At 44.9% G+C, this 27,995-nt stretch overlaps 1 protein-coding gene across 2 annotated transcripts; it reads left to right on the forward strand.

The window, feature by feature from the left end:
• The first annotated feature begins 754 nt into the window (after nt 1-754).
• On the forward strand, nt 755-27,571 carry asap3 (ArfGAP with SH3 domain, ankyrin repeat and PH domain 3). Of its 2 annotated transcripts, XM_053434558.1 has the most exons (26): nt 755-1,149; nt 4,738-4,810; nt 7,361-7,506; nt 8,877-8,951; nt 10,208-10,257; nt 11,002-11,125; nt 12,415-12,500; nt 12,859-12,934; nt 13,915-14,001; nt 14,562-14,671; nt 15,706-15,775; nt 15,886-15,973; nt 16,262-16,310; nt 17,608-17,774; nt 18,434-18,567; nt 18,722-18,813; nt 18,909-19,089; nt 20,295-20,380; nt 20,517-20,632; nt 22,853-22,920; nt 23,699-23,806; nt 24,432-24,636; nt 25,149-25,428; nt 25,556-25,784; nt 25,924-26,055; nt 26,195-27,571. In XM_053434558.1, exons 1-26 carry the CDS (start codon nt 1,024-1,026, stop codon nt 26,267-26,269), a joined length of 3,033 nt encoding a protein of 1,010 aa, XP_053290533.1. In that variant the 5' UTR covers nt 755-1,023; the 3' UTR covers nt 26,270-27,571. The 2 variants fall into 2 exon arrangements, with proteins under 2 accessions (XP_053290533.1, XP_053290534.1); XM_053434559.1 differs by lacking the exons at nt 755-1,149; nt 4,738-4,810; nt 7,361-7,506 and adding an exon at nt 8,639-8,782.
• The last annotated feature ends 424 nt before the right edge of the window (nt 27,572-27,995 follow it).

The raw sequence follows: 27,995 nt of genomic DNA on the forward strand, positions 1-27,995 counted from the left end.
TGAGGACCGGCCAAAATGTCTTCACTTTGCCGGAATGTCCTCACTTAGGGTCTGTGGTCCACACAAACACACACACACAGACCCATTCCATAGCTCCTTATCCTTATCCTAACCTCAACCATCACAAATCCATGCCTGACCGTAACCCTGCACACTGAACAAACCTAATTCTTACTCCAAAATCAGGTCGGTCAGACAGTGAGGACCAACCAAGAATGTCCTCACTTTCCCCAAATGTCCCAAACTATTTGTATTAGAACTTTGCATCAACTTCCACATATTGTGGACGGTCTAACCCAAAGCTTATCCATAACCGTAACTATTACCAATTCAGACAGAACCCTAACCACAATTCACATTTTACTACTAAACCTGGACCTCAGAAATTAGGTTTTGCCTCATTAGGACCAGGACATGGTCTTGACAAGGTGTCAGGGTTTATCCTGGAAAAGGTCCTGCAGTTGTAACGAATACACAGGTTTGTGCAGCCATCATTATCAGGACTTTGCATTGACTTCCATTCATTGAGGACAGCCTACACAAAACTTTGTCCCTAACCTAAATCATTACCAATTCATAACTAACCGCAAACTTAATCCCTATTAACCCGAAGAGGAAACAAAAATGAGAATACACACACACACGCACGCACACACACGCACGCACACACACACACACACACGCACACACACACAGAGCACAAACATTCCCACGTGATGCTGGAGTTTGCTCCCTCCCTCCCTGGGCGCACAATAGCGAGCTGATTCACCTCCACGCTCTCAGATTGGCTGAGCTCTCTCACAACTCAGGTCTGTTCTTTAGGAAACTTTCCCCCTCGAACACACTTTTCAGACGTCACCCACCGAGAGGACCGGACCCAGCCTCTCTCCAGTGCCCGCTCCGTGCGCCATGGAGGATTAAACTGTCCCTGCTTCTTCAAATGGGGATTTACTGGCGCGCGTAAAACTTTGCCTCACTTTTTCTCGCAAAGGGATTCTCTGGATCCGTCCACGCACAGACAACATGCCGGAGCGGATCAGCATTTCCGACTTTGTGGTTCTGACGAACGAGGATCTGTCTTCACCGGGGACCTCCAGCTTCCAGTCGAAGATGAGCGACTGTCGCAGCACGGTGTCCACCGTGGAGGAGGTGAGGGGGGGGGTGAAGGCTCGTGCGCCTTTTCTGTTGTTTACCTGTAGAGCTGCGCTATTTATTGTGCTTCTCACTGCCTCACCAGGCTTCTCTTAGAACACTGCAGAGGAACCTTCTGCTTTGTCAAACTATATGTACACATGCAATGGTGCACTGATACACTGCTCCTGCAAAAAACTTATAATAATAATATGCACATACTGCTGCTAGACTATTTACAGTGGGAGGAAGTGCACATTCTGGAATGGCCAGGACTATATGGACAAAAATTACATTTAGATAGAAATTGAATAGTGGTTGATATCGATAATTATCACGATAAATGCCATATTATTATTTATTTTAAGTTTGAAGAGATTTTGACATTTTGCATAGTAATACATGTCTGTAGGTTATAGAACTGGAGGTTTAGAACATTTAAAATAACATCTTGGACATAAAAACCCTTTCATGGCTTTTGTGCTGCTTGTCAGTAAAATAATAGGTGTTCTGTTTGTGGTTAGAGCTTCGTTTTTATTCATTCCATGCATTCAGGCTTGGTTCAGAAGTAAAGGTTATGTTGCAAAGAGTCAAGATGAGACACCCATGCACCCACACAGATCACACACACAACACAGAACACACACACTCAACACAGCCAACATCTTTTGAACGAGTAAGATATTGTTTTTGTGAGTAGTACACACACACACACACATGTTTGACCATGTTGGCAGGGCCTGTCTGTGAAGGCCAGCTTGTGACTGTTTTGTTTGAAATTGTTCTTTGGCTCAAAGCTTGATGAGGTCTCTCCATACGTGTGTGTGCGCACGTTGGCTTGTGTTTGTTTGAAATCTGCTCCCTCTAAGCTCGCCCATTAGGAAATGGAGGGAGGCTGCACATGAACTCTGCCATAAAACAAATAATCTGAGTGTGCATACAGGGTTTATCTTCCTTGCACGTCGTCTTGTGACAAAACATCACAGCTCGCTGATGTAGCTTGACCCGAGGTGGAGTTTTCCTGCTCTCAGACAGAGGTCACATTAGTTTGAATCAACAAACAGTGGCTTATTTTATTTTTATACTGAGATTTTTATGTCATATGGTAAAGTGATACAGTTTCCTATGCAAGGGTTTTTGACTGCAGTACCTTCAAATATGTGGAGCCTATGAAAGATGAAAGGTTCTTATTAAAACTTTCCTGGCTTGAATCTATGACAAGTGATCAAAGATGGAGACACCAGATTTCAGGGTTTACTCACAGACAGCTGTCTGATGTATTCATCTTGGACTAATGTCCCTTTTTTTATGGCGCTGACACACTGGAAAAAATAGCTTGAATAGCTGCCTTGGGGAGGGTCATTCTGGAATCTTACACATGTACAGACAGACAGACGGACGCACACACACAGATGCAATAGCCCCTTTATAGATAGATCTATGGTTATAATGTTTAGGCAGCTCAGCGGGGATAGGCTTGATTAATGGCCAGGGTAATGTGTGGGCATGTGTGTGGGTTATGGCAGCGGCCAGGGAGACAGAGACCCCATTTACCCGCACACACACTCAGCTGATTGTTACTTATTACTCCTGATTATAGATGAAGATAAACGAGGAAAGATGGGGGACCGAGGAACGGTTTAAATTCCTACAGCTGGAAACATCAGTGTTTTTCTTCAGAACAGAGCTAACGTCTTCTCCTAGTTCAAGGGAATATGATGAAATCGAATATTGTTGCTTGTTCTGCAGCTGAGTCTGTCATCATGCCTTGTTAAAGCGGTAAATGAGGATCAGGTATCAGTTAGTCATGAAATATCACGCTCTGCTGCCTGCTGATGCACGCACACACACACACACAGACATACACAGACACACACAGACACACACAGACAGCAGGTGTATGCTGACCTGTTTTCAGTCACAATAACGTGGTGTAAAGACACAGTTGGTTCTCAGTATCACTTCACTCAATGGGCGGAGCCACTGAGTGAAGGGATGTGTGTGTAGTTCTTAGATAGTTTGGCTAAATATAAAGATGGCCGACATGCCAGCTCCCCAAAAGTGAAGCCAAAGCATCTCAATCGTCACCTGGTGGCTGGCGGCAGCATAGGTCTTAAATCCCGCCTCCTCCATGTTATTATTAGTGGATGTGACTTGGATCAAACTTCAAAAGTCCAAATACACGTCAAATGTTTTCTATGAAAGAAGGTATCTGTCATTTTAGGTATATCACACGGATGTTTGTTCAAGTGTTCATGGTTTGATTGCCAGCTTAGACGGGCTCGTGATTGGTCGGGGGGGGGGTGGGGCGTATCGGCTGCACATGTACACGGCCGGTTCAATCCCCCAATCAGTAAAGCGCAAGACATGAGCTGGATCCCGTGGCCCACGAAGGAGGCGTTCTTTGTGATGGCGTTCAGATCTGGATAGTGGGAGGAAGTGGAGACATATTGTCCCTCTTTATATATATACAGTCTATAATTCTGACTGGTGGATGAATTGTTGATTTGCCCTGATGTATTTACAAAATTGGATAAACACGACCTGTTTCCATTGACCTGCATCAGCTTGTTTCCACTGATTATCTAATTTACTGAGCCGAGGAAACTGCAGCAGCAGCAGCAGCAGCAGCAGCAGAGACTCCCATCTCCAGCCTCCACTAAATCACTTTCCTGTTCACTGTCTGAAAAGCCACATTACACAACACCCACAGCGCCTCTTTAATTAGTGCACTAACACCCAGGGAGTGGACCGGACCAGGAAGGACTGTAAACATCCCAACAAGGCGGAGTGTCTTTTAAGTCTAGATCACTGGCTCATTAAAGCTATTTCTGGTGGCATGAAGGTGGAGTTCCCGCGTGTCTTAACTTCATCAAACAACCGGGCCTGTGTAGGGAGAATAAATAGGATGTAGTTCAAACCTTGTTGGGGTGGAAAAGGTTGATCGTCTAAATACAATAGAGCCAGTTGACGATGTGCGTCGGGTCTATATCATGTGTCGTGGAAAGACTTCATTTCCTGCAGAGGAACCCTGGTCTGGTTTTGATGTGTCAGTGTTCAGACAGGTGAAGTTAGCGCGGTGACGTCATTCCGTGACGGTGCAGGACAGATGATTGTTTTGTGGTGACTCACCTCTTCGTCTCACTCACTCAGCGTGAGAAAAGCAAGCATCATTTTATCAGGTGAAAAAAGTGACTGTCAAACCTAAAGCAGCAAGAGAGCACAGCCCAGTGCTACAGCTTACTTTCATGAAAGGTTGTAACCTTTAACCTACACATTGGGGAAAGAAGACAGGAGTAGAAATGGATGATAAGATGATGAAACTGCAACTGACAAAGTTATTCCCTGCAAATCAATGTGTTGACTTTGATTGGCTGTTTGGGGAAATAAATCAATACTATGTACTTTAGTATGGAGGTATTGGATTTACAGGATTTTTGCATCAATGTATCTTGCTCTAACTCGCTACATGTCAATATCACAATATAGATGTAAACAGGATTTTATCTATTTTCCAATAACCTAGGATGCAGACATTGTCAATTGTTATTGATTTATTTTTATATTTAATTTCACACATGTCTCTGTCTCATTGTTTTGTTGCAGTCTCTGGAGATGGACCACACGACTCTGCAGAAGATGAAGAAGATGATCAAAGCTATTCACACATCTGGACTCTGTAAGTGTCAAATGACGACAGGGCACGAAAAAAACCTGCTGCTCTTTTACAGACACATCAATCTTCATCAGTGGACGTGGTTTAAGATGTCAAGGTGATAAATCCGTTGACTTGCAAAGCTCCCTTTCCCTGAAATTTTCCCTGAGGGTCTTGGTGTGACGAAGCAAATATTCAAGTCCGGTGCTGCAGGCATTATTCGGAACGTTTCCTGTCAGCCCCCCCAGTAAAATGTCCTGAGCATGTCTGAGCGGTGCCGGCCAGAGACGTTTCTAGCACGTGATGAAGACACCGACGAAGATGTGCATTCAGTGCGCGATTCTTTTTCTTGTCAAAGTTTGTCTCCTTAGCTCAGCAATGAGTATTTCCTGATTAAGGTCAGTTTCTCTGAGGACAGGATGAGGAGTTCAGTGCAAAGTGAAGCCTCCTGATACTCCACTGTACGAGCCTGGCCCAGATGACATCACCGGGCTCGTGCGGGCAGTGTTGTTTATGAGGGAGGCCCCTTGTTATGGGAATGGGTTCGTAGGATGATGAGTGATTGTGTTTACATCTATGCAGAGTGTAGGCCTTTGCGGTGTGTATCTGTGTTAAGGTAAATGGCATGTGCGGTTTCCGCAACAACAGGCTGCTCAGCTCCCAGTGACTGTGTGTGAGTGTGTGTTGCTGGTGCAATCTAACCATCTCCCAGGACTGGACGTGCAGAGGATGTGAGTGTTCACCTCAAAAAATGCGCGGGAGAAAGCGAGAAACTGCCCGACACATCCTGAAGTTGTTTTTCCTGAGCTCACTTTCAAGTCTGCTTCCCATTTCGAGGCTTCAACTCTTGGTTTTCAGTAAAAGTGAGTCAGAGCCGCAGCTGCCCAGGATTAGGCAACCAGATCCCGTCAGCAGCCCAGAGACCTGCTCCATGATCATTCTGCTTTTCGCCCATTTCTTCCTTTGCTTCTAAGTAGAATCATGTGTGTCCGCTGCGGTTGTTGAACTTCTTAATCAGTCCTGATGGTAATCGCTGATTGACGGTCTGACTCAGCATACATATAAAGACACATCCCCCCATGCTGCGCTCACGGCCCCTCGCTGTGTCGCGCTTGTAAACACACACACACACACACACACACACACACACACGCTGACACATGGCCTGATGTTCTCCTCTTCAGTTCTCTTTTCCCATAAACCGCTGAGCACCATTCCTCTGTGCCAAGATGCCGAGGCCTGTGAGTCCCTGTGTGTTCTGGCAGAGGAGTCAAAGGGTTGAGTTGCTCGGCTGGTGTCTGGTAAAGGTCAGCGGTAAACTCATCCTCTGAGCTCCTCTGTGACTAAGCTGTTTATGGTTTGATAGATGCACATGTGTTGTTTGTTAGACACGTGACGCTTTACAGATTTTCTTTCCGTGTTGTGTATTTTTTCGTAAATGCAAAAAGTCTGGAAATCAAACAAAGTCGGTGGTAGAGGAAGCTCCTCTCCCGCAAAGAAAAAACCCTGAAGATCCTGAAACATCTCGTCATAAGAACCGATGCCGACATTTCTTTCACAAGCTGAAAGTGGTGGTCCAACCACAATAGAGTGGGGGCAGCTGGCCAATCAGAGCAGACTGGGCTTTATCCGGACCAATTAAAACCAAGCGTTTCAGACAGAGGCTGAAAAGAGGAGCTGCAGCACCAACGGACAGGATGAGGAAGCTGATGTGTTTACTTAACATTAGATCATGTAAACCTTTTCAAGGAAGTCTCATTAAAGAACCACGCAGCCTCAACGGCTCAGTTTCCCTGCTCCCCTTGATTCAGCCTCCTCCATCCTGCAGTGTCTCATTCTTTGCTTAAATAAATAATTCCGCCGTCAGTTGAAATGTTCCATTTTGGCTTTACAGCTACTTAGTAAAACTGTGTTAGTCCCTCTAAAGTCAGTCTATTTGATATTTTTCTGGAAAACTGGAGCATGAACTCTTCTGCCTTTTTGCTGCTTTTGTGTGTTTAGTCTGCTACGGGCACTGATTCCATTTGTTCCTTGACTTCTTTGTTAAATTGTTAGTGTGAAACCGCCAGTGAAGGATTTCCTTTTCCTTGCGCCACATAAGGTATTTCTGTCCGACTGCGGCGAACACACATTCGTTTATAACTGTTCGTCAGGTGGCCATCTTTGTTGATTGAATATGACGACCTCAGTGGCTTCAATTGTGCCCTGTGTTTATTTGAGGTCGTCGTCTAAGCCTCACGTCCAAATAGCTTTAGGGTAAAAGCTCATCGAGCACAATGTAAACTGGAGCGGTGCCGGCCAGAGCTCTTCCTTCAGCCTCTTTCCACAGACTGAGGTCATGACACTTGGAAAAGTGACCTATAACATTAGACACTGACCTATAATCCGAAGAAAAGCATGTCTCTCTCTCTCTCTCTATATGTGCGTCTGTCTCCTGTTCCAGGATGGGTGGAAACCAGGACTAATTTGTCCCACATGTTTGTCTTGTTCAAGAAACTCTCCCTTCTTCAGACTTTCTGCACATGTCACTTTAGCTTTAACTCACTATGTGTGTGCATGCGTGTTGTTTTTCAGCCCACGTGGAAAACAAAGAGCAGTACACCGAGGTGCTGGAGAACCTGGGGAACAGCCACCTGACCCAGGACAACAACGAGGTCTCCACAGGCTTCCTCAACCTGGCTGTGTTCACCAGAGAGGTCACCGCCCTCTTCAAAAACCTGGTGAGGAAGGAGGAAGGGGAGAGAGAGTGTGGAAGAATGGGGGGAAAAGGGGGATGTGCCTTCAAACAAGCTGTCTCTACCAGAGGGTTCAAGCAAAAGAGGAAAGAGGTGGAAAATGAAAAGAGGAAAGAGAAGCTGCTCTCACATGGGTCCAAATCCCCAAAATGATGAGATAAAATAAAGTAAATCAGCCTAATTTGTAAATTACTTTAATGTTAAATGGCAGAATCCCAGATCTGAGACATTAGATGCACAGTATGTTTGTGTTCATTGTGCCAGACGTGTGTGTGTGTGTGTTTATATGTGTGTAACTGAATGCATGGGACAAAGGGAGTTTTCACCAGCTGCAGGCTTCTTATTGTCAAGACTTTTAAAATACGGGGCAGTCCGGGACCCTCCCACTGATAGTTTCTATGACGAGGATAATTCATCCCAGACCTCCATGTGTGAGGGCGCACACACACACACACACACACACACACACCCTGTCTGACACAGTCCCTCCCATGTGTCAATCAAAGCCTCACAGGGGAAACTGGGCCTTACAGATGTTAAAAGTAAGTGGGTCCAAAAAACTCACAAGAGGATGATATACTACAAAATCCACTCAGCGCGTCCCTTGATGCCTCTAGTGAGGAATCACTGCACGTCCCCCTGTCTGCGTGCACACGGGCGCGCGTGCATCGATCCATCCATCACACACGCTGATGCATGTGTTGACTCTGGGAGTTGGTATTTCCCTCTTTCAGGATGCCATGTATTACCTATTAGTTACCTCAGCCTCCTGGATGCCAACCAAAACAATCTGCAGGCCTCTTGTGTCAATATGTGGAGGTCATCCCATGGAGGCGTTTCATCTCGGGGAAGAGTTAGGACACTGTTTTGTCAGGAGAATGGTTGTAGTCCACCAGGAGCCATGAAAGAGCAGGAGGAACGTTTACCCCCGGACTTGAAGAGTGGTGGACAGGAGCTGACGTATAAATGTAGCCCTGCTGCATATTCATGGGAGAATTGTGTAGTTTAAACTGAGTTGTGCTGTAACATGGAATTTGTTGAGCTTTCGCTGTTTGTTTTGTGACTCATTCTTACTAGAAACATGATGGAAGAAAGTTAAAAGTTTAATCTTGAATCAAATTAAACTCAGCTTTACCATGTTGGAGATATGCGCTCTACTGAGGGCCATTCTAGTTTGTTAGCTTTTGATGAGTCACCAGTTCAAAATGACCAAAACACCATGTTTCATTAATTCCCAGAAGTTAGTCCGTAGGGAGATAACGTAAGTGTGATTGCTCATATTGAAGGATATGTGATCCGTCTGTTTTGTATTTTGGACTTTCTTTACTCATTTCCTGTTCTCTTGTGTTTTTCAGGTTCAAAACCTCAACAACATCATGGCTTTTCCTCTGGAGAACGTTCTGAAGTCCGAGCTCCGCGACAGCAGAATAGTGAGTCCGAGAAGTTAATAATAGATTAAACTTGTGCTGGCTGAGCTGATGCACACACTCCATGATGATTTCCTTTTATTTCCTTGTTCTAACACAGAGAGATGATTCCTGATTCAATGGAAACTTAACAATCTAAAGTTTACTGAATTATTTTCAGAATACTGTCCAAATCTTAAACATTATACAGTTCAGCTTTTAATTTTTGAATTTACACAGCCTGTTGTTGTGCTTGTTTCTAAAGAGAACTCAATGGGACGAGTTGATATTTTGACTGTTAGTGTGAGACAACTGTTTATTTAGTGCCATCAAGCGTCACTAGTGCACGAGAGACCGAGTTATTGCTGTGCATGAGAATAGGCGCGTTAATTAGACAAAGTTTTATCATATCAAGTTATTTTCAAACCCTTTGGGGAATAGAAATCTCTTTTTAAATCTCTGTACTTAAATAAACAACAATTCAGATGCAACAAGTCACGGATACATTTTTTTAACCAGGCCCTTGTTGATGTGGTAGGAGCCAGCCAACAGACCCCTGTGAGGACATGTGGTCAAGCTGAAGTGATTTGCAGCTGAGGAAGACGGAGATCTGTGTTTATACGTGTTGGCTTTACGCTGCAAAATTAATCAAATATTGGATAATATGGATTTCCTCTTGGAGCAGACAATACCGTCTGTCTGTGCTGTGTCTGAGTCTGCTAATATGTTACGGTGGATGAGATAAGGCTGTTTATGCAGATTAATGAGTAAGACAGATCCACACTCCCCACCCTGAACCAGTCTGTCCCAGGCAGCGCTCGACCTTTTTTTTCTTCTCGATTTGCCAGTGCAGCCGACAGACGCGTGAGTAATAACAGGCGAATGCTTCTGTAAGCTGCCGTCACTGCCCTGTGTTGTCAAACAGCTGATTCCACAGCTGAAGAATAGAGTCACTGTGACTGTGAAGGAACGCCGGCGCGCTCCTGAAATCCTGTTAGGTCAGATTGCAAAGCAGTTCGCTTTGTGTGAGTAATCGTGTGTCTGTGGATCAACTGTCTAGGTCTACCCCCTTGGATTATCACCAGTAAACCCACACCTTCAAATATTGCACCGATGCTGTGTGTGCCGGGGCAGAATTTACAGGGGGGGGGTGCAAAACCTACATATAAGATCTTTCAGAGTATTTAATTGATCATTTAAACTTCATTCTATGGCTAAAGGAACATATACAGTGACATAAACACAAACGGTGACAGCACTCTTCTTCTTCTCTTCTGCAGGAGCTCAAGAAGCAGATGGAGAAGAGCTGGAAGGACTACGACATCAAAATGTAATTACCTATACTCTTTCTACTTTGCTGCATCCAGTGTTTGATCACAGTCTCATTCTTCATCTTCAAGCCTCTTCGCTTTCCAGAGAGAAGAGAAACTGAAGCCCTGACTTAGACGTTATAGCCTGAGGAGAATCATGTCACACGTTTACATTTCTAGTTATTTTTCTAGTGGTGGGTTATAGAGGTGAATGCAGCAGCAGAGGTAAATGTGATAAACACGTCATTCTCCATTACGTTAACATGGTGGTTTAAAGTGTTTTATTATGTCGTTGAGAGATTCCACATCTCCGCTTTCATCCAATTTCACGATATCTCTCTCACTAGAGCTGCTTTTAGAAATGCACTGAAATCTACCAGAGGGGATGTATTTGAGAACACAACTTGTCAGCTGCTCCAGAAATGTTCTGGAACACAGGTGAAAAGTAGGTGTCCTAGACAGTTGCTCCAGATATTTTCTCAAAAACAAATATCTCAGGGTTAAAATGAGGTGTCCACTAGAAAAGACAACGAGATTCAATAGCTGTCAATCTGCTCCAAACCCCAAACTCTGAATTTTTGGCTCATGGGGAAAGTGAAGGCCGCTCAGTTTGTGACGGAAAAAGAAGCAGCATGAAATGTTCCAATAGTTAATCATTACAGAGAGAGAATTGATTAGACTGTCAGTTAAAAACTGGGACACCCACTGCGGTTATAAATGACACGGGGATAACGTTCTTTCTTCCTTTCCCCTCACACTACCAGAGGGAAGTTGGAGAAGGAGCGCAAGGAGAAGACCAGGCAGCTGGGGCTGATCAGGACGGAGGGATCAGACGGCGGGGAGGACATGGAGAGAGAGAGGAGGTCCTTTCAGCTGCAAATGTGTGAGGTGGGGGGATGCGTGCCAGTCAAAACACCAGACACCTTTCACATACCTGGGGCTGGGCTTGATTTAGCACATACGGGTGGTCTGCCTCGTGGATTCCATATTCCGTGCATGGTCAACTGGATGGCCGCGGTTGATCCCTCGCCCGTGTCTCTCCAGTAAGAAAAATACGCTTCAGCAAGTCAAACAACAGCTTCAGTTGGTGGAGTTGCAGTAGAGCCGCGTCGTAAACACTAGAGGCTGCAGTTCAAAGAGAGATTAAACAGCTTTATGGCCCACACCTGAAAGCTAAATTGGGGGGAATTATTGTGAAAGAAACTGGTGGTGCTGCTACAGGCAGGAGGTGTGGTCCCGGCTCCTAGTGCACATGTAGCAGGAGAAAAAACCCTGAGGAGAAAGAAAAGGTCCAACTCCTGACTGAGACCAGCTGTTGAGACAAAGAGGAGAGGCAGGGACAATGGAATTTCCACTTGTTGCAGCCTCTCCACCGCCCTGCGTCTCTCTGTCTGCTCTTCTTTCCCCTCCACGCAGACAAAGAGTCTTAAAAACCCTCTAGTTTAATGTGAATGCCCTTTAAAACCAAGAATAGTCTAATAATATCTCTAATAAAGCATAAACTAAAGTACGCCTGTGTTTTAAATGAAGAGTCTTTTTCCAGTTTCTGTCTACAAGGTTCAGTGATTGGCTGTAGTGTTGAAATACAGTGTGTGACCTCAGAGACAACGTGGAGCAAACTTTATAAAAACCTACTCAAAGTAGAATATGTGAAAAACATCATAGGGACGATGCTCGGCCTGCCCACGCTGTACAGACCCCATCACATAATGCTAACTTTTCTATAATACTGCCATTTCTGATGATGTCATTGCGTGTTTTTCCCTCCATGTCTGGTTGTTTGTATATTTGTTTTTCATTGGGAGGCATTTTTCCAAATTTTTCCAATTTTACAAGCGAATAATTCATTGATCTTGATGAAAATTAGCTTTTCAGATCATATTTTGTTGACCTGGGTCTTTCACAGATTAACTCCAAAAGTGAATCATCTTGAGATGCTCTCCCAAGCTCAACTAATATTCCCTCCAAGTTTAATGAGTGTTTTTTTAGTCATTTTGTTGATGCACACAGTGTAGGGGGGGGGAATACCCAGCCTATGCCGACATGGAGGGTGAAAATCTAGGATGAGCCTTGAATGATGTTTACATTTGAATATTTTTCATGTTTTCTTGGAGCTTTTCCGTGGACAGCTGCTATTTCTGGAGCTGTTTTTGAACTTTCTGTGTTTGTGCTTCTAGTATCTTCTGAAGATCCAGGAGCTGAAGGTGCGTCAGGGTCCTGATCTGCTCCAGAGCCTCGTCAAATATTTCCAGGCGCAGCTCAGGTCGGTCCCGGCACTGCCCCACCCTTTTTTTTGGGTCTTGTCCATTTTGTTTCTAGGTGTGAAATAAGAACAAGATTATGCTTTTCTTCTTAAAAGAAGTTGGATTGGATTTCTGCCCCTGGGTGCAGGCAGGGCTTTTGAATAGCAGCGGAGGTTCTTTGGTCTTTCTCTTCCTTCTGCAAGCTATTATTACTGGTGTTAGCCATTTACCCATTTAAATCATACCAAGGGTTTCATGTGGGAACGGACTTGCTTATACAGCTTCAGCATGAGATGTTTTGGTTGGTATGAACTGGGATGTTTGGACCTCAGGACCATCATGACTCAGCGTTTGCTCTTCTTTTCTTTCTGATCTCAGTTTCTTTCAGGACGGCCTGAAAGCTGCCGAGAATCTCGCTCCCTTCATCGAGAAGCTGGCCGCCTCCGTGCACACGGTAATCACAGAAACTGCAGCCGGTTTGTCTGAACCTGCATCGCATCAGTCAGTGTTTGTAGGGGTTAAAAAACCCGTTTTGATGTTATCATTCCCCAAAACCACACACACACACATTTGTCATCCATTGCTCAATGACAACGTCAGGCAAGACCGTGTCCGAGGAGACGCTCGCAGTAAAGCTCTGGCTGTAAATCACTTGGTGCTTTTAGTGCCTCCTGCAGCACTATTTCATTCTCTCACAACGGCCGAAAACTCTCCTCTGAAACTTCCCCCCCCCGGCTGAACCCACAGGCAGGAGATTGTTATTGGCATAGATTCCCAGAAATCCCCCCCCCCCCCCCCCCCTCCTTCCCTCCACGTTTCCACAGATGAAACCGAAAGCATCCCTTCATTTTCATTCTTTCCCTGCTGCACACCTTTTTTTCTCCAACCACTCCGACTGGTTTCCAGGCTGCACAACGTTTGCCTTCTTCCCTCTTTTTTTTTTTTTTCCCCCCCTTCCTTTCGGAGCACTGGAAACAGGCTGTTAACTGTGGTGCTGGAACGTTAGAGGTTTTTCTGGTTCTTCAGGGGCAGATCGAGGACCCGCTCAGACATGCCAGACCTCGAGAAGGCTCTTTCAGATTGAATCATGCGTTTCGGTTCCCAGGATAATCCTTGAATATTTTATTTAAATTAAGTTGTGCTGGATACAAGGCTGTTCACTCTGCTTATAGAAATGAAAACACAACTTCTTGGGAGTGCACACACCCCAGTACACAGCTCTGTTCTGCATTATTCATACTATCGCACACAAAGCTCTCATGTGTTGTCATTCCGCACCCAACCATCGGAACAAATCACACGGACAAAACATTGTAAATGAGCCGAGGGAAAACAAACATCAGCTGTTCTTCCAAATAGTTACATTTCATTTAACATCACTAAAATAAACTGACTGTGTGTTTGTGTGTGTGTGTATATGTGTGTGAATTGTAGGTGCGTCTGGACCAGGACGAGGAAGTAAAACAACTCACTCAGTTGAGGGATTCTCTCAGATTACTTCTCCAAGTGGAGGGGAAAGAGGTAAACTTCCTCACAATATATCATTCACATTTCATATAATCAAAGTACCATAACCCGACTTTTACTACATCTGCACTCTAAAGCTGTTTTCAGATATGAACTCTGGGAAAAGTGGGTCAAGACTTTTTTTCAGACTTGGCCTCTCACATATAAACAAAGCAGCAGGAGTTTTTCCGGGTCAGACACGTTCACAACAACAGGAGAATCTCCAGGAGATCCACAGTGGAAATCACGTGTTTTTGTTTATAGCAGCATCAACACCAGCATCAGTTATTATCACCAAAAAGCTCTTGAATCTTATCGTCTTTCCAGGTTGACGGCTTCTCCCTCATCCTTAGCTATTTGTAATCTTTATGATATTACTTTAAGTTATTAGTTAGTTTTGGGGTTTTGTGTCCATGGCATGTTGGAATCGTCATCAACTCACTTGCTGTGATTTCTCAAAACCCCAGAGATTTCAGAAAAATTTCCGGATTTCAGTGCCCAATGTCTGAGAGCAGCTTTAATGTGTCTATGCCTCCAGTTTTTATTCCATTTTTAAATCCCTGTTTGTGTCGCAGGAGTATCTGAACAGGAAGAACTCTGGCAACGGATACAGCATCCACCAGCCACAGGGCAACAAAACGTATGGGACGGAGAAATCGGGTTTTCTTCTCAAGAAGAGTGACGGGTGTGTAAAAGCATTTGCTACTGTCTTTATCTGATTAGGTTACAAGCATGCTGTCGTAGAAATTCAAAAATACTGTGCATGTTTAGATGTTTTTTATATATATATATAATAATATATTAAAAAGATTGATTTTGCCCTGGCTCATTGACAAACTTGTGCAGAACCTGTAAAGTCATTCAGCTGTTCATCCATCTATTATCTGTATCGCTTATCCTTTGAGGGTCGCAGGGGGAGCTGGAGCCAATCCCAGTTGACATTGGGTGAGAGATGGGGTAGACCAGGGTATCACAGGGCATTTCGAGACAAACAACCACTCACATTCACACCCATGGGCCGATTTAGAGTCTCCAGTTAACCTAACCCCAATCTGCATGTCTTTGGACTGTGGGAGGAAGCCGGAGAAAACTCCTGCAGACCCGGGGAGAGCATGCAAACTCCACGTAGAAAGACCCAGGCCACGTTTTTAGTGTTTCAAATTACAGTACATTTTATTTTTAAAGTGAAAAACACAGCTTATTAAAACTCTCCACTGCGGTAAGAAGTCGGAGAGAGAAAGAGAGGGGGAACTCAAACTTTGTCGACCCCAGCTGGTCTTCATTATCCTGAGATGAAGATTCAGGCAGGGGCCCCTCATGTGGAACTTCTTGGCAGACTCGCTCAGTGAGCAGATCCAACTTTTGAGTCATGCACACACACACACGAACACACACACGCACACACACACTGCTAGATCGCTGTGATAAGGACAGGGGATGTGGTTCAGTAGGGCGAATGTGAGACGGGAGTGAACTTTCCTCAGGCCACGGACACACAACGGAAGGTTCTCAGCCGTTTTACCTGATTCAATCCAGATAATGAAGATTCAAACACCGTGAACAGGAGTAAGCTGAGCGGGCACAGTGTGTTCCATCATCACTATTCACACCCAGGGCTCGAGTTGGTGACCTGCACTGAACCCATCCGCACATTAAAATGAATAGCTTCATGTGCACAAAGTGTAACTGGGCCTTTTGTGTTGACATTCGAACCTGCAGGATCAGGAAGGTCTGGCAGAAGAGAAAGTGCGGCGTCAAATTCGGCTGCCTGACGATTTCCCACAGCACGGTGAGGACACACAACAACGTGTCAGTTGAAATCTGTCCAACATTTTAATGCACACTGACATAAGTGTGTGTCTGTGTGTGTATGTGTGTGTGTGTTTTTAATGCCGTCAGATCAATCGCCCTCCCGCCAAGCTGAACCTCCTGACCTGTCAGGTGCGGCCCAACCCAGAGGACAGGAGGACCTTTGACCTGGTCACTCGTAGGTTCACTCCTAAACTTTGACCTTTACAACTTTACCCTCGACGTATTATCACTGCAGCCGTCTGCTGTGCAGCTGTGTGAACATATTTCTATTCGCTCCCCCACGATATATAAATTGAGAACAGAGCTCATTTTTACTCGGGGTAGAAACCAGAGGGACACAGTTGCGATGTGGAACAGATGATGGGGGTCACTTGTGGAACAAGTGACCCCCACTTCAACTTATATTCAATATGTTTTCAAGAGCAGCTGACAATATCTAACTCTCATTTCTCCTTCTCTGCAGATAATCGGACGTACCATTTCCAGGCAGAAGACGAGCAGGAATGTTTAATGTAAGCATCGAAGCTGCATGTTAGCTTTATGTTTTCTGTTAGTCTGTTACTTAACAGGATTACGCAAAAACTACAGATCGGATTACAACGAAACTTGGTCGAATGATGCGATATATATATACGGCAGGAAAGAAACATTTCGGTGGGCAGATCCGGGAATTTTGTTGCACTTTGTCTGCAGCGTTTTCCATAGAACTCATTCCCTCTGTGGTGGTTGCACATACACACACGTTGCTCTCATGCTCTGTCTGCCGCGTGTTGTGAAAAGAAAGTTTGGGTATCGTGCCAGGGCAAATTAAATGAAGGCGGGCTGCCACGGTCTAGATAATTAATGTCGCTGCTTTGTCATGGGCGAGAAAGGGCATTAACCTTGGCTGACATAAGGCCTCTGAAGCCCCTTGTCCATTGTTTCAATAACCTACTCACACCTGCTAACATCTGGCTTTTGTCAGCAATGGGAATGGACACGATCAGCATTCACTCCCGGGTCAAAGGACTCTAGAGTAGACGTGGGTTTTTCTCGGCGCTGGCTCCAATCGGCAGTGATGGAAACATGACACCTGGCTGAAAGCTCTAATTTGGTAAGACAGTGAGGTCAGAGGGATTCGGTTGTCGAGACGTCGAAAAGAACACAAAGGCAAACTCCTGTGCTGAGTTAATCAGCGGTGTCAGAGTGCCCTTCTAGTTCACTGTGTAAGTTTTCACATATCAAACACCTTTTATGTGAGCTTAGGCCCGTAATGGAAAGATAACTCCACTTGAAAGAGAGCTGTACAAAGGTAGGAGTTAAATAGAAAGACAAAGGTTGTGTAGTGAGGTGGTGTAAAAGTGTTCTGATCCTGACGGAGGTGAAGGAGCAAGCAGAGCAGATTGAGGACAAAAAAGGGAGAGAAACTGAAGAAAAGCTGCCCTCCAGCAGACCCCAGCCCAGCTGCTGCGGGGCGGGACCGAGCGAGTGAACTCAGTGTGTTATTTTGTGTTGTGATGTGGTTGCGTGTGGAGGCTTTCTGTCCCCTGCCCTGCCCTTGTGTGTGTGGGCCTCCTGGCAGGCTTTTTGATGTGAGGGACGGAATAGAAGAGGTTTGGAGGAAGAAGTACCAAAGCTTCAGATATGAAAGAATCGAGGCTCCGTTTGAATCACATGAAAGCCGAGAAAGAGAGAGTGGTGATGACAAAAAAAAACAAACACATGCAACACTGTAGTGCTCTCAATCTTCAGGAGATGAGAGAGAAGAGATTCCCTTGATGCGGCGAACTCTGTGTGAAGACTGTCTTTCTGTGTGTGTCTGTACTGAAGCTGGGTGTCAGTGCTGCAGAACAGTAAGGAGGAGGCCCTGAACACGGCGCTCGGAGGAGACCAGCTCCACCTCCAGGACAGCGGGCTGCAGGACCTGTCCCGAGCCATCATCGCCGAGCTGCGGCACATGCCTGGCAATGAGGGCTGTGCCGACTGCGGAGCTCCAGGTCAGTCCCCTCTCTGCTGGTGAAGATTATTTACAGAAGTGGAATATGGAAATCTGTGTTCATAAGCTGCTTTCAGACATGCACTGAAGTCTGGACACTCCTGACGTTTTCCAGAGGGGGGTGTAAGCGAGAACGCAAATGTCCGAATCATTTGCTCCGGACATTCTCTGGAACGTTTCGGTAAAATATCTGAGTGACAATACAGCAGGAAAATTCACCACATGATGAAGATGTTTCCAACCAGCTGAGAATAAATAAACCCGAGTAGAATACAAATATCACAGGAGGAAAAAGAGTTGTCATACATGTAGAAGACACAAACAAAGATGTCAATTCGGAAAGATTGAAGAGATTTTGCCGATAAGGACCCGTGCAGGAATCGATGTGCTCTAAATGCAAACATTTAAGTTTTTTGACTTTTTACGTCATGTTCTCCCTCCTGCTATGATCTATGCAGACGCCAACTCTCGTCTGGACGTACCGGGCATTGTCCTGATGTTAACCCTAACCCAGACACTGACCTGCTCATGTGTGACCCAATTTTCCAGACATTTTCCTAGGTTCATGTCTGAAAGTGGCTGTAACCAACAATTCAAGCTGTGTTTTCCGGAGAGTTGTGCGTTCCTCACGGTCTGCTCTTTTCGCTCGGTGTATCTTAGATCCAACATGGCTGTCCACGAATCTGGGCATCCTGACCTGTATCGAGTGCTCCGGGATCCACAGAGAGCTGGGTGTCCACTACTCCAGGATCCAGTCTCTCACTCTGGACCTGCTGAGCACCTCTGAGCTCCTGGTACTTACTGCACACATGGAAACACACACACACAACCACACAAAAACCCAGACAGAACCCCGATGGATTATCTGCTGTCATGATTTCCTAATTACACACATAATTGAGATTCCTATCTGTCACGTCTTCGTGGCTGCGTTGTGTTTCTCTCCAGTTGGCCGTCAGCATTGGCAACACCAGATTCAACGACATCATGGAGGCGGGCCTTCCAAACGACTCCGTCAAACCGCTGCCAATAAGTGACATGTGAGTCCCTGATTTCATTTAAACCCGAACATCAGATTCTTCACAAGGCACGTGCTGTACTTTATTTTCCATCAATCCGTGTATTAATCAAACAGGAACGCCAGAAAGGAGTACATCGTGTCCAAATACGCCGAGCGGCGCTACGTCCTGCGTCGGGAGGAAGCCGAGCCCGGCCGGCTGCACGACGCCGTGAAGGGTCGTGACCTCACCACTCTGCTTCAGCTCTACGCCGAGGGAGCGGACCTGGCCAAACCGCACACGCCCCCCGACGGACAGGTTAGGATCATTCACAGTCGCACATGGACTCACACATTATTGAGCGCACGGTATTTCTTCATGAAATGTGTCCTGTCAGGGAGGGAGTGTGCACGTCATGAACCTGAATTCAAACTCTTTAAGATTCTCACATATGTCCTGGATTTAGTGTGAATGACAGCAACTTCCTGACGAGGCCGCCCGCCCTGCTCTCTTAAAGCAACACACACACACACACACACACATTTATGAGATGCTTTACAAAACTTGCCACTGACACTGAAGGAGTGTGACTAAAAATAGCAATCCCCACGGTGTTAAACAATGACATACAGCGTGTAGGTGGGGTGTGGATAGTTACAGTATGTGAAGCATGTGTTAATTGTCGTCTTGTGTGCATGGTTCATGTGGGTGGGTAGTCCGAGGCCGCCCCGTTTCTTTTGGCCTCTAATTCCGTCTTTTCCTCCCTTTTCCTCTCATCTTCAGCTGCGTCTCTCCAACCCCTCGCTTTCTTCTTTAATCACATCCTAGCCTCTTGTCACAGACTTCCTGTTCGGCATAAGTGTGTAACACCACCGTCATCTGTGTGTGTGTGTGTGTGTGTGCGTTCATGTTTGTATATTTTGGTCGGTCCTCATTTATTGTTTCAGCTCTCAGGTCAAGGCTCATGTCCCAAGTGAGACAGGCTCATTGAATTACACATGCACTCCTCTGTCTTTCTTATGCACTTCCTTTTTCACTTCACATAGACAAATCATCCTTAAATTTTTTAACACACAAACCAGAACGGCTCTCAGTGGACTGCCCCCCCCCCCCGCCAAGGCCCAAAAGTCCTTTAAAACTCAATCAAGCTGCACCAAATTGTACAGACTCATAAAAATCCGTCCACAAAAAATGTGCCTGATTATTTTATTAGAGATCAGTGAATTGTTCCTTGGAAAAATGGTGTTTATGTAAAAAAGGCCTTACTGACCCATTCCCAATCCTTTCCACCGAGTTTTCTGGGAATCTGTTCGGTGGTTTTTGTGTGATGTTGGTCGAATAAACAAAATCAACAAACAAATGCACATGGGTGAAAATAATAATAAATAGTTATTATTCTGCCAGGATGTCAGTAGACCTGATCGTCAATAACGTGATGCAATTGACTGATATTGACCAGATGTATAATCTCTCGAGGGTAAACAACGTGATCTTATTTGTGTGTCTTCTTCTTCCTGTGGAAGGGGATCAAAGAGACGGCCCTTCATCTGGCCGTGCGTCTGGAGGAGAGGAGCTCTCTGTCGCTGGTGGATTTCCTTTGTCAGAACAGGTCAGACAACGATGAACATTAAAGTATGATCTGTGGCTCCTTAGAACAAAGAGGATTGTGTTTTATTAGAGCTGCATAGAAAAAAAGCTCGGGATGCACGGCAGCATCTGTACTGAACTGGATGTTCACTTTACAGCACCTGTCTGGAGAAGAGGACAGCAGAAGGGAACACGGCTCTGCATTACAGCGTCCTGCACCACAAGCCCGAGTCTCTCAAGTTGCTGCTCAAAGCAAAGGCAGCTCTACACACAGGTACATTACTCAGTCTACTTAAACCTCTTTGGGTTTTATGTAAAAAGGCCTGTGCACTCACAAACTATTTCACCTCAGCAACTTTTCTTTTTTACTCACACAATTTATTCATATAAATATACGTATCTATTTTGTAACATTTCCATTCTACTATATACTCTGTGCAATGATTCAGTTTATATTGTGTTGTCCTATGTCTTTGTTTTTATTTATATATTTACAATAAATAGAAAGAGAAATTATACAAGTGAAAAAAAATGGAATTATTATCTTCTACTTAACCAGCTTCCCATATATCGTTAAATAGGTTGTTAAGCTGTGCTCTATATTGTATAAAATGTACAAAAAGATATGTTATTATAGATACAATATAAATAATGAAAATAAGGCTATATATATTTATACTTGTATACAAACTCATACACCTACAGTGCCTTGCATAAGTATTCACCCCCCTTGGACTTTTTCCCATTATGTACTGTTACTAACTGGAATTCAAATAGACTTAAATAAACTTTTTCCCGTTTGATCAACAAAACATGCATAGTACTTTGGAGGTGCAAAATAAATTTTATTGTGACACAAACAATAATGAGAACAAAAAAGTTGACATCTGTTGGGTGCATAAGTATTCACCCCCCTGTGTCAATACTTGGTAGAACCCCCTTTCGCTGCAATTACAGCTGCAAGTCTTTTGGGGTATGTCTCTACCAGCTTTGCACATCTAGAGATGGAAAGGTTTGTCCATTCTTCTTGGCAAAAAAGATGAAGCTCAGTCAGATTGGATGGAGACCGTCTGTGAACCGCAATCTTCAAGTCTTGCCATAGATTCTCTATTGGATTGAGGTCTGGGCTTTGACTGGGCCATTTTAATACATTAACATTCTTTAATCCAAACCATTCCTTTGTAGCTCTGGCTGTATGTTTAGGGTCATTGTCCTGCTGGAAGATGAACCTCCGCCCCAGTCCAAAGTATTTTGCAGACTGCATCAGATTTTCTTCAAGGATTTCCCTGTATTTGGCTCCATCCATCTTTCCCTCTATTCTGACCAGTTTCCCTGTACCTGCTGAAGAGAAGCATCCCCACAGCATGATGCTACCACCACCATGTTTCACTGTTGGGATGGTGTGCTCAGGGTGATGGGCAGTGTTGGGTTTTCGCCACACATAGCGTTTTGCATTGAGGCCAAAAAGTTCAATTTTGGTCTCATCTGACCAGAGCACCTTCTTCCACATGTTTGCTGTGTCTCCCACATGGCTTCTGGCAAACTCCAAACAGGATTTTTTATGGATCCCTTTCAACAATGGCTTTCTTCTTGCCACTCTTCCATAAAGGCCAGATTTGTGTAGTAGACGACTAATAGTTGTCCTGTGGACAGATTCTCCCACCTCAGCTGTGGATCTCTGCAACTCCTCCAGAGTAACCATGGGCCTCCTGGTTGCTTCTCTGATTCATTTTCTCCTTGTCCGACTCTTCAGTTTGGGTGGACGGCCTCCTCTTGGTAGGTTTGCGGTTGTGCCATATTCTTTCCATTTTCTTATGATGGATTTTATGGTGCTCAGAGAGATGTTCAAAGCTCTGGATATTTTTTTATAACCTAACCCTGCTTCATATTTCTCCACAACTTTATCCCTGACCTGTTTGGTGAGCTCCTTGGTCTTCATGATGCTGTTTGTTCAGTAATGATCTCCAACAAACTCTGAGTCCGTCACAGAACAGGTGTATTTATACTGAGATTAAATTGCAGACAGGTGGACCCTATTTACTAATTATGTGACTTGCAAATGTGACTTGTGAATGCAATTGGTCGCACCAGATCTTTGTTAGGGGTTTCACAGTAAAGGGGGTGAATACATATGCACTCAACACTTTTCAGATTTTTATTTGTAAATAATTGTGAAATCCATGTAATATTTCCCCCCACTTCCAAATGATGCACTATTTTGTGTTGGTCCATTACATAAACTCACGATGAAATAAATTTTAATCTGTGGTTATACCATGACAAAATGTAGAAAAGTCCAAAGGGGGTGAATACTTATGCAAGGCACTGTACATACCCCAAATCAAATATAAACAAATCTGCATTGTTTTTTATTGCAAAAAGAGAGGAAGATAAACATTGTGTGTTATTTGTGAGTGCACCAGGATTTGCTACTAATTTCGTTGTAAGAATCAATCAATCTATCAAATGCTATAACAATTTCTTTTTCCTGTAGTGAATTCAGCAGGAGAGACGGCCCTCGATATCGCTCGGAGGCTGCAGCACCTACAATGCGTCGACCTGGTGAGAACTCACTGCTCTTTTAATTCCATTTCCAATTCATATTTTCAAAGAACACACAACAGAGAAATCAGAGCTGCAACGTTAAGAAACCAAAACCACAAAGTCAACTCCAGAAACCAAACCAAGACAATCTCCACAGCTCGAGACACGAGCTTGAAATAACTCCCCGTGCAGCCGAGCTCAGGACTCGGGTCTCGCTCCCAGGACGAGGAACCTTATCCTCAACTGGTCCCAGTGTGCATCATTCATAAACTGGTTTTATTTTCTTACCGGCCATCTGCCCTGCTGACTCAGACCTGCTTTGTGTAATATCCTGTTTGATTGTGCACATCCTTGTCTCGCAGGCCTACTGTTTAACAATAAAAGGTTACGCCAGGAAAGTGCCTCCTTTTTGCTCATCGGCCGTATTGAGTTCAAGTTGCTTTAAAAAAATGTTTCCTTTTGATCTGGAGCCAGGAGAGTTTTATTTCAGTTATTTCATTTAACCCTCTCAGCTCCTAGCTCTTCTGTAAAGATTTTTCCGTCAACTGATTTCCCCAAACTAGTTTTTATGTCATTTATACTCTTCTTCATTCTTTATAATAATCTCAGAAACTCTCTACAGAGACGTTAAAATATTTTTGCTCCTTTATGTTTCTACAGCCAAGAAAATGAAATTAAACCAGATAAGAAATATAAATTCTGTGGATTGAGGCAAATACCCAGTATGCTGCATCTTTTCTGATTTCCTTGATTCGTGCATCGGTATTCAGAGTGTTTGTGATTGTGTGTGTTTTAGTTGGAGCTGGCCCAGAGTGGGAAGTTCAACTCTCAGATCCATGTGGAGTTCATGTGGGAGACTCAGTCTCAGGAGCTGTATGACAGTGAGGATGACCTGGATGAGAGGGTAAACAACACACACACACACACACACACACACACACACACACACACACACACACACACACACCTGGCCGGACCCCCCCCCCCCCCCCCCCCCCCCCTGCTGCCAAAATGTCGTTACAGAGAATCGAGAAAAACATTACAGGGGTTTTCCACATCATTCTGCTCAAGTGGAAAGGATAAAAAAAAAAAAAAAGATCTTGGCTGTGACGATTCTCTTAAACGACAGTTTACTTCAGAACTTGGTTTTTAAGCCACGGTTTAGTTTCGTTCCTGCACCAACCAGCATCTGGTGACGTGAAGGAACCTATGGGATCTAAGATCTAAGGGTTATTATCCTCTTGTGCCAATTAAAGTAGCCTAGCTTATGTGTCATGTGAAACATTTACAAAATATACAGCTTGCCCTAGCTTAGATCAAATTAAACATCTTAACTTGTGTTAGTGTCTATTGCCAAAGTAAAATGGGTTGCAGCTGTGTTGGCAGGTTGGGGTGTCCCAGTTCACAACATCCTGTATCATGAAGTTTCTAGACATTTATAGCACATCCTCTGTTTCAGAATCCCTCACACCTAGAGTTAACCAAAGACACCACATAATTCAACCCTGTGAATTTCCTCTTTCCTCCAGGTGAGCCCGTTGCCCAAAAATCGATCTCCGAATGGAGGCGGTGGAACCTCCTTCTCCCGCTGGAGTCTGGCCTACACGAGTACAGGCAGCCGGCCTTGTCAGACCTACGAGAATCTCGACTTCCTGTACAAAAATCCACCTGCCAACAGTGCCCCCTCTGGAGCATCAGGGCCTCCACCGCTGCCAGTGAAGTCCATCCAGAGAGGTGAGCTACTGTCTTTAAAAAATGATGTAAATACTCCTGTCAGGACTTTAAATTTCATATTTATTTATCAAGAATGATGAGTTACTTTGAGTCATAAGAGATCAGGTCTCAACAATGTAAATCTTACAGTAAAGCAACATTTAGGTAAAGCTCGCTTGTACCAAAGGCCTGGAATGCTCCCATTTTGTTAAATAGCTGTTAATCACTGTAGCTCACTGCCACCAAGTCAGAGCTATTTTCCAAATGAAGCTACACAACAGTTTAGTGACTCTTTTGGAGCCTGTAATAAAATGTCACTGCCAGTAGTTCTTGGCTTGTTTGCATCATCTGAATGGATGAAGTTGGTTTCAATTACATTTTCAACAAATGTGTGTTTCTTTATTAGTTCAAATAAGAGATTCATAGTTTCATTTTAGATCTTGGCAACTCATTTGTGATGACTCGATGAACTATTTAATGTTGCTTTTATTAACAGATCCAAATCTACTTTTTGACCTCTTCTCCCTCCGCAGGTCGCTCAGACCCCCAGATCTCGGTCACAACACAGGAGGGAAACGGCATCCTGAGACGCTGCTCTAACCCGGCTTACCAATCCACAAGTCCCCAGATGCAGGCGAGACACAGCACTGCTTTACCCAACACAGAGACCCCAGTCCAAGGTGGGAGGCCCTCTAGGTCCGGAGGCCTGCTCCGGGGGCAGAGGCAGACGTCGGAGGGCCAACCTGGTGCCAGCTCTGGATCTCAGAGCAGTGTCGGGTCGACGTCCTCTCAGAACCACATAGGGCCTGTCAGGTAATACGACAACTGGTGTACACATTTCATTTAACACACTTTTATCAGGGTTGAAGAGGGACACTAGAAGCATCCAATCCAAGCTAACACTGTGTCTAAATGTTGTAATGTCTTGATCCTTCTCCAGCTCGGAGAAGACCACGTCGTATCGCCGGACCAGCAGTGGAGGAGGCAGCCAGGGGAAATGTGGCGTGTCGTCTCCGAGCTGCGTGGGCAGCCAGGAGGACCTGTACTGCAGCTTGGTGGGCCTCACCCCGGCTCCTGCTCCGGCTCCAGCCCCTTCATCATCCTCATCATCCTCATCATCATCATCACCAACCGTGACCTCTGCCCCTCGACGCCGCAGGAATGCTATGGTAACAGCCACACGCGCAGAAACCTCTAGCTGTCGTATTCAGGCCCCGTGTCGCTGCCTTCACTTTCCTCTCTCCAGAGAATCAGACAAAAGGCCGCTGAGATTTCTCAGTCGATATGAATGTGCCGTGTCTCCTGCAGGTCTCAGGCAGCCGACCTCATCACAAGCGTGTCACGGCTCTAGTGGACTGTCGAGCAGTCAGCGCCGAGCAGCTCGCCTTCTTCAAAGATGAGGTCATTGTGGTGACGGCCACCAATGACCCCCACTGGTGGGTAAGTGCAACTACAGCTTTTTCAGTACGTGAGTTTTAGCTGCGAATCAAAGGATTTTGCCTGAGCTGGTGAAGGGAATTATGAACTTTATATTGTTAATTTTCAATTAATAAATGTGTTTTTTTCCCTATTCTAACAGGTCGGTCACATAGAGGGGGAACCAGCCAGGGCCGGGACCTTTCCTGTCAACTACGTACACAAACTGAAAGACTGAGGGACGTGGAAGCTTGAAAACATTGTATAGTAACTTACTAGAAGAACTGAACCAGAATAGGATGCTCGCCAGAACCCGCAGTGGATTTAATCCACAGGAGAGGACAGTGTTATTCTCCTGGATCCAACTCCAACCAAGGGACACCTGAGGATTTAAAGGACTGTTTAAGGGATTATACATTTTAATATGTTCTCATTCTGGGAACTAAAAAGGGAACATCAGGGTTTTACAGCCCCATTAAGCCTTTTATTCCAATGACTTGCAGAAGTGCTTCCCCCCCCCCCCCCCCCCCCCGTTGGCCTATGTGTTTCTACAGTCGTCTGAACCATGAGCCACTACTATTAGGTACAAACTCATTTGTGGCTAGTGAAACTGCTCTAATATCCATTTAACCTTTAATTACACAGTATACTGCAAGTGTTTTAAGATGTCTAGGATCGGTACCTACAGGCAAATCTTAAGTATAGGGCACAACCCTTTCAGGCACTTTAAACCCGGGGAGAAGAAATCTTCTGAAGAGCTGGCAGAGCTGTTGGTGTTCACCAAGTCGGCTACTGAGCACGGATAAAGCTGCTCTTTTGTTCTGGGCGGAAACTCGTCTCATCCTCCACATCACAGGATACTGAGAGCTTGGACGTGCGGTTCAGACCTGCCCGGTGTGTGTTGCAGCCTGTCTGCCCCGGGACGCTAAAAGTGGCCTCGCCAGCCAGGCTCCATACAGAACGCCAGCCGTCTGGGCAGCCCGGAGGAGAGCTCTGAAACTTTAGCTCGGCCATCTTGACTGCGCCGGGGCACGGAGGAGGAGGAGGAGAGGGAGGAGGAGAAGGAGGAGGAGGTGGAGGAGGAGGATCCAGTTTCTTCTGGCTCCAGCCATCTGTCTCTCTGAAGGACCTGGGATAACGTTGGTGTGTTAGGGGGGGGAAAGGAAAAAGGAAAAGACTCTGTGCTCTTCCAGGAGATGGCACTTAGAGAGGGCTTGTTAGTAACTGCATGTCCACTGAACACACAGTTACTTACTGTAGGCATCACACCAGCCACACAAGCTCACTTGCACTTACTGTACACACACATGAGCGTTGTTAGTTAGAGACCTTAAGGGAAGAAAGAAAAAGAAAAGGAGACGTGTAACTGCTCCATTTTCTTTTTTTAACCAGTGACATATATCCACATGTAACATTTCACTGCAGATCTACACATTGTGTTTGTACATATTTGTCTAAAATGTTAACTGACGTGTACAGTGTATAGCACATGTTTTCTAAAATGTTGTGCATCATAAACAGTTGTATCGTTACAGTGTTACTTCGTGTGGCCGTCTCCTGATTTGATGCCGTGTGTCTTCTGTTGTATTTATCAAAGGGAGGAGGAGAAGAGAGAGATTTAGCAAAGTGGCCAGCACACTGCTGACGTCGTCTTGTCCCAGTATTGATGATGAGGCAAACCAATAATGAGAGAGACGTGTCAGCTGACAGGTCATTTAAATTCACTAGATCCTTGCTTCTATCTGGATCTGCACCAAATGGCACACACTTGTAAATATTAGTTCCCCAAATTCAATAACCTCTGCTTGTAACACAGCACATTCAAACTTCAATATAATATGACATGATTAAACTGCATATGAAGATGGACAACACGTTATCACATTGAACAAAAATGACATAAAAATATCCCAAATACATGTTTGCTTTTGATGTCATTTGGAGCCACAGTCTGTGCATTAGTG

Source organism: Pleuronectes platessa, chromosome 11 (assembly GCF_947347685.1).
Source record: "Pleuronectes platessa chromosome 11, fPlePla1.1, whole genome shotgun sequence".
In the NCBI taxonomy this organism is placed as follows: Eukaryota; Metazoa; Chordata; class Actinopteri; order Pleuronectiformes; family Pleuronectidae; genus Pleuronectes; species Pleuronectes platessa.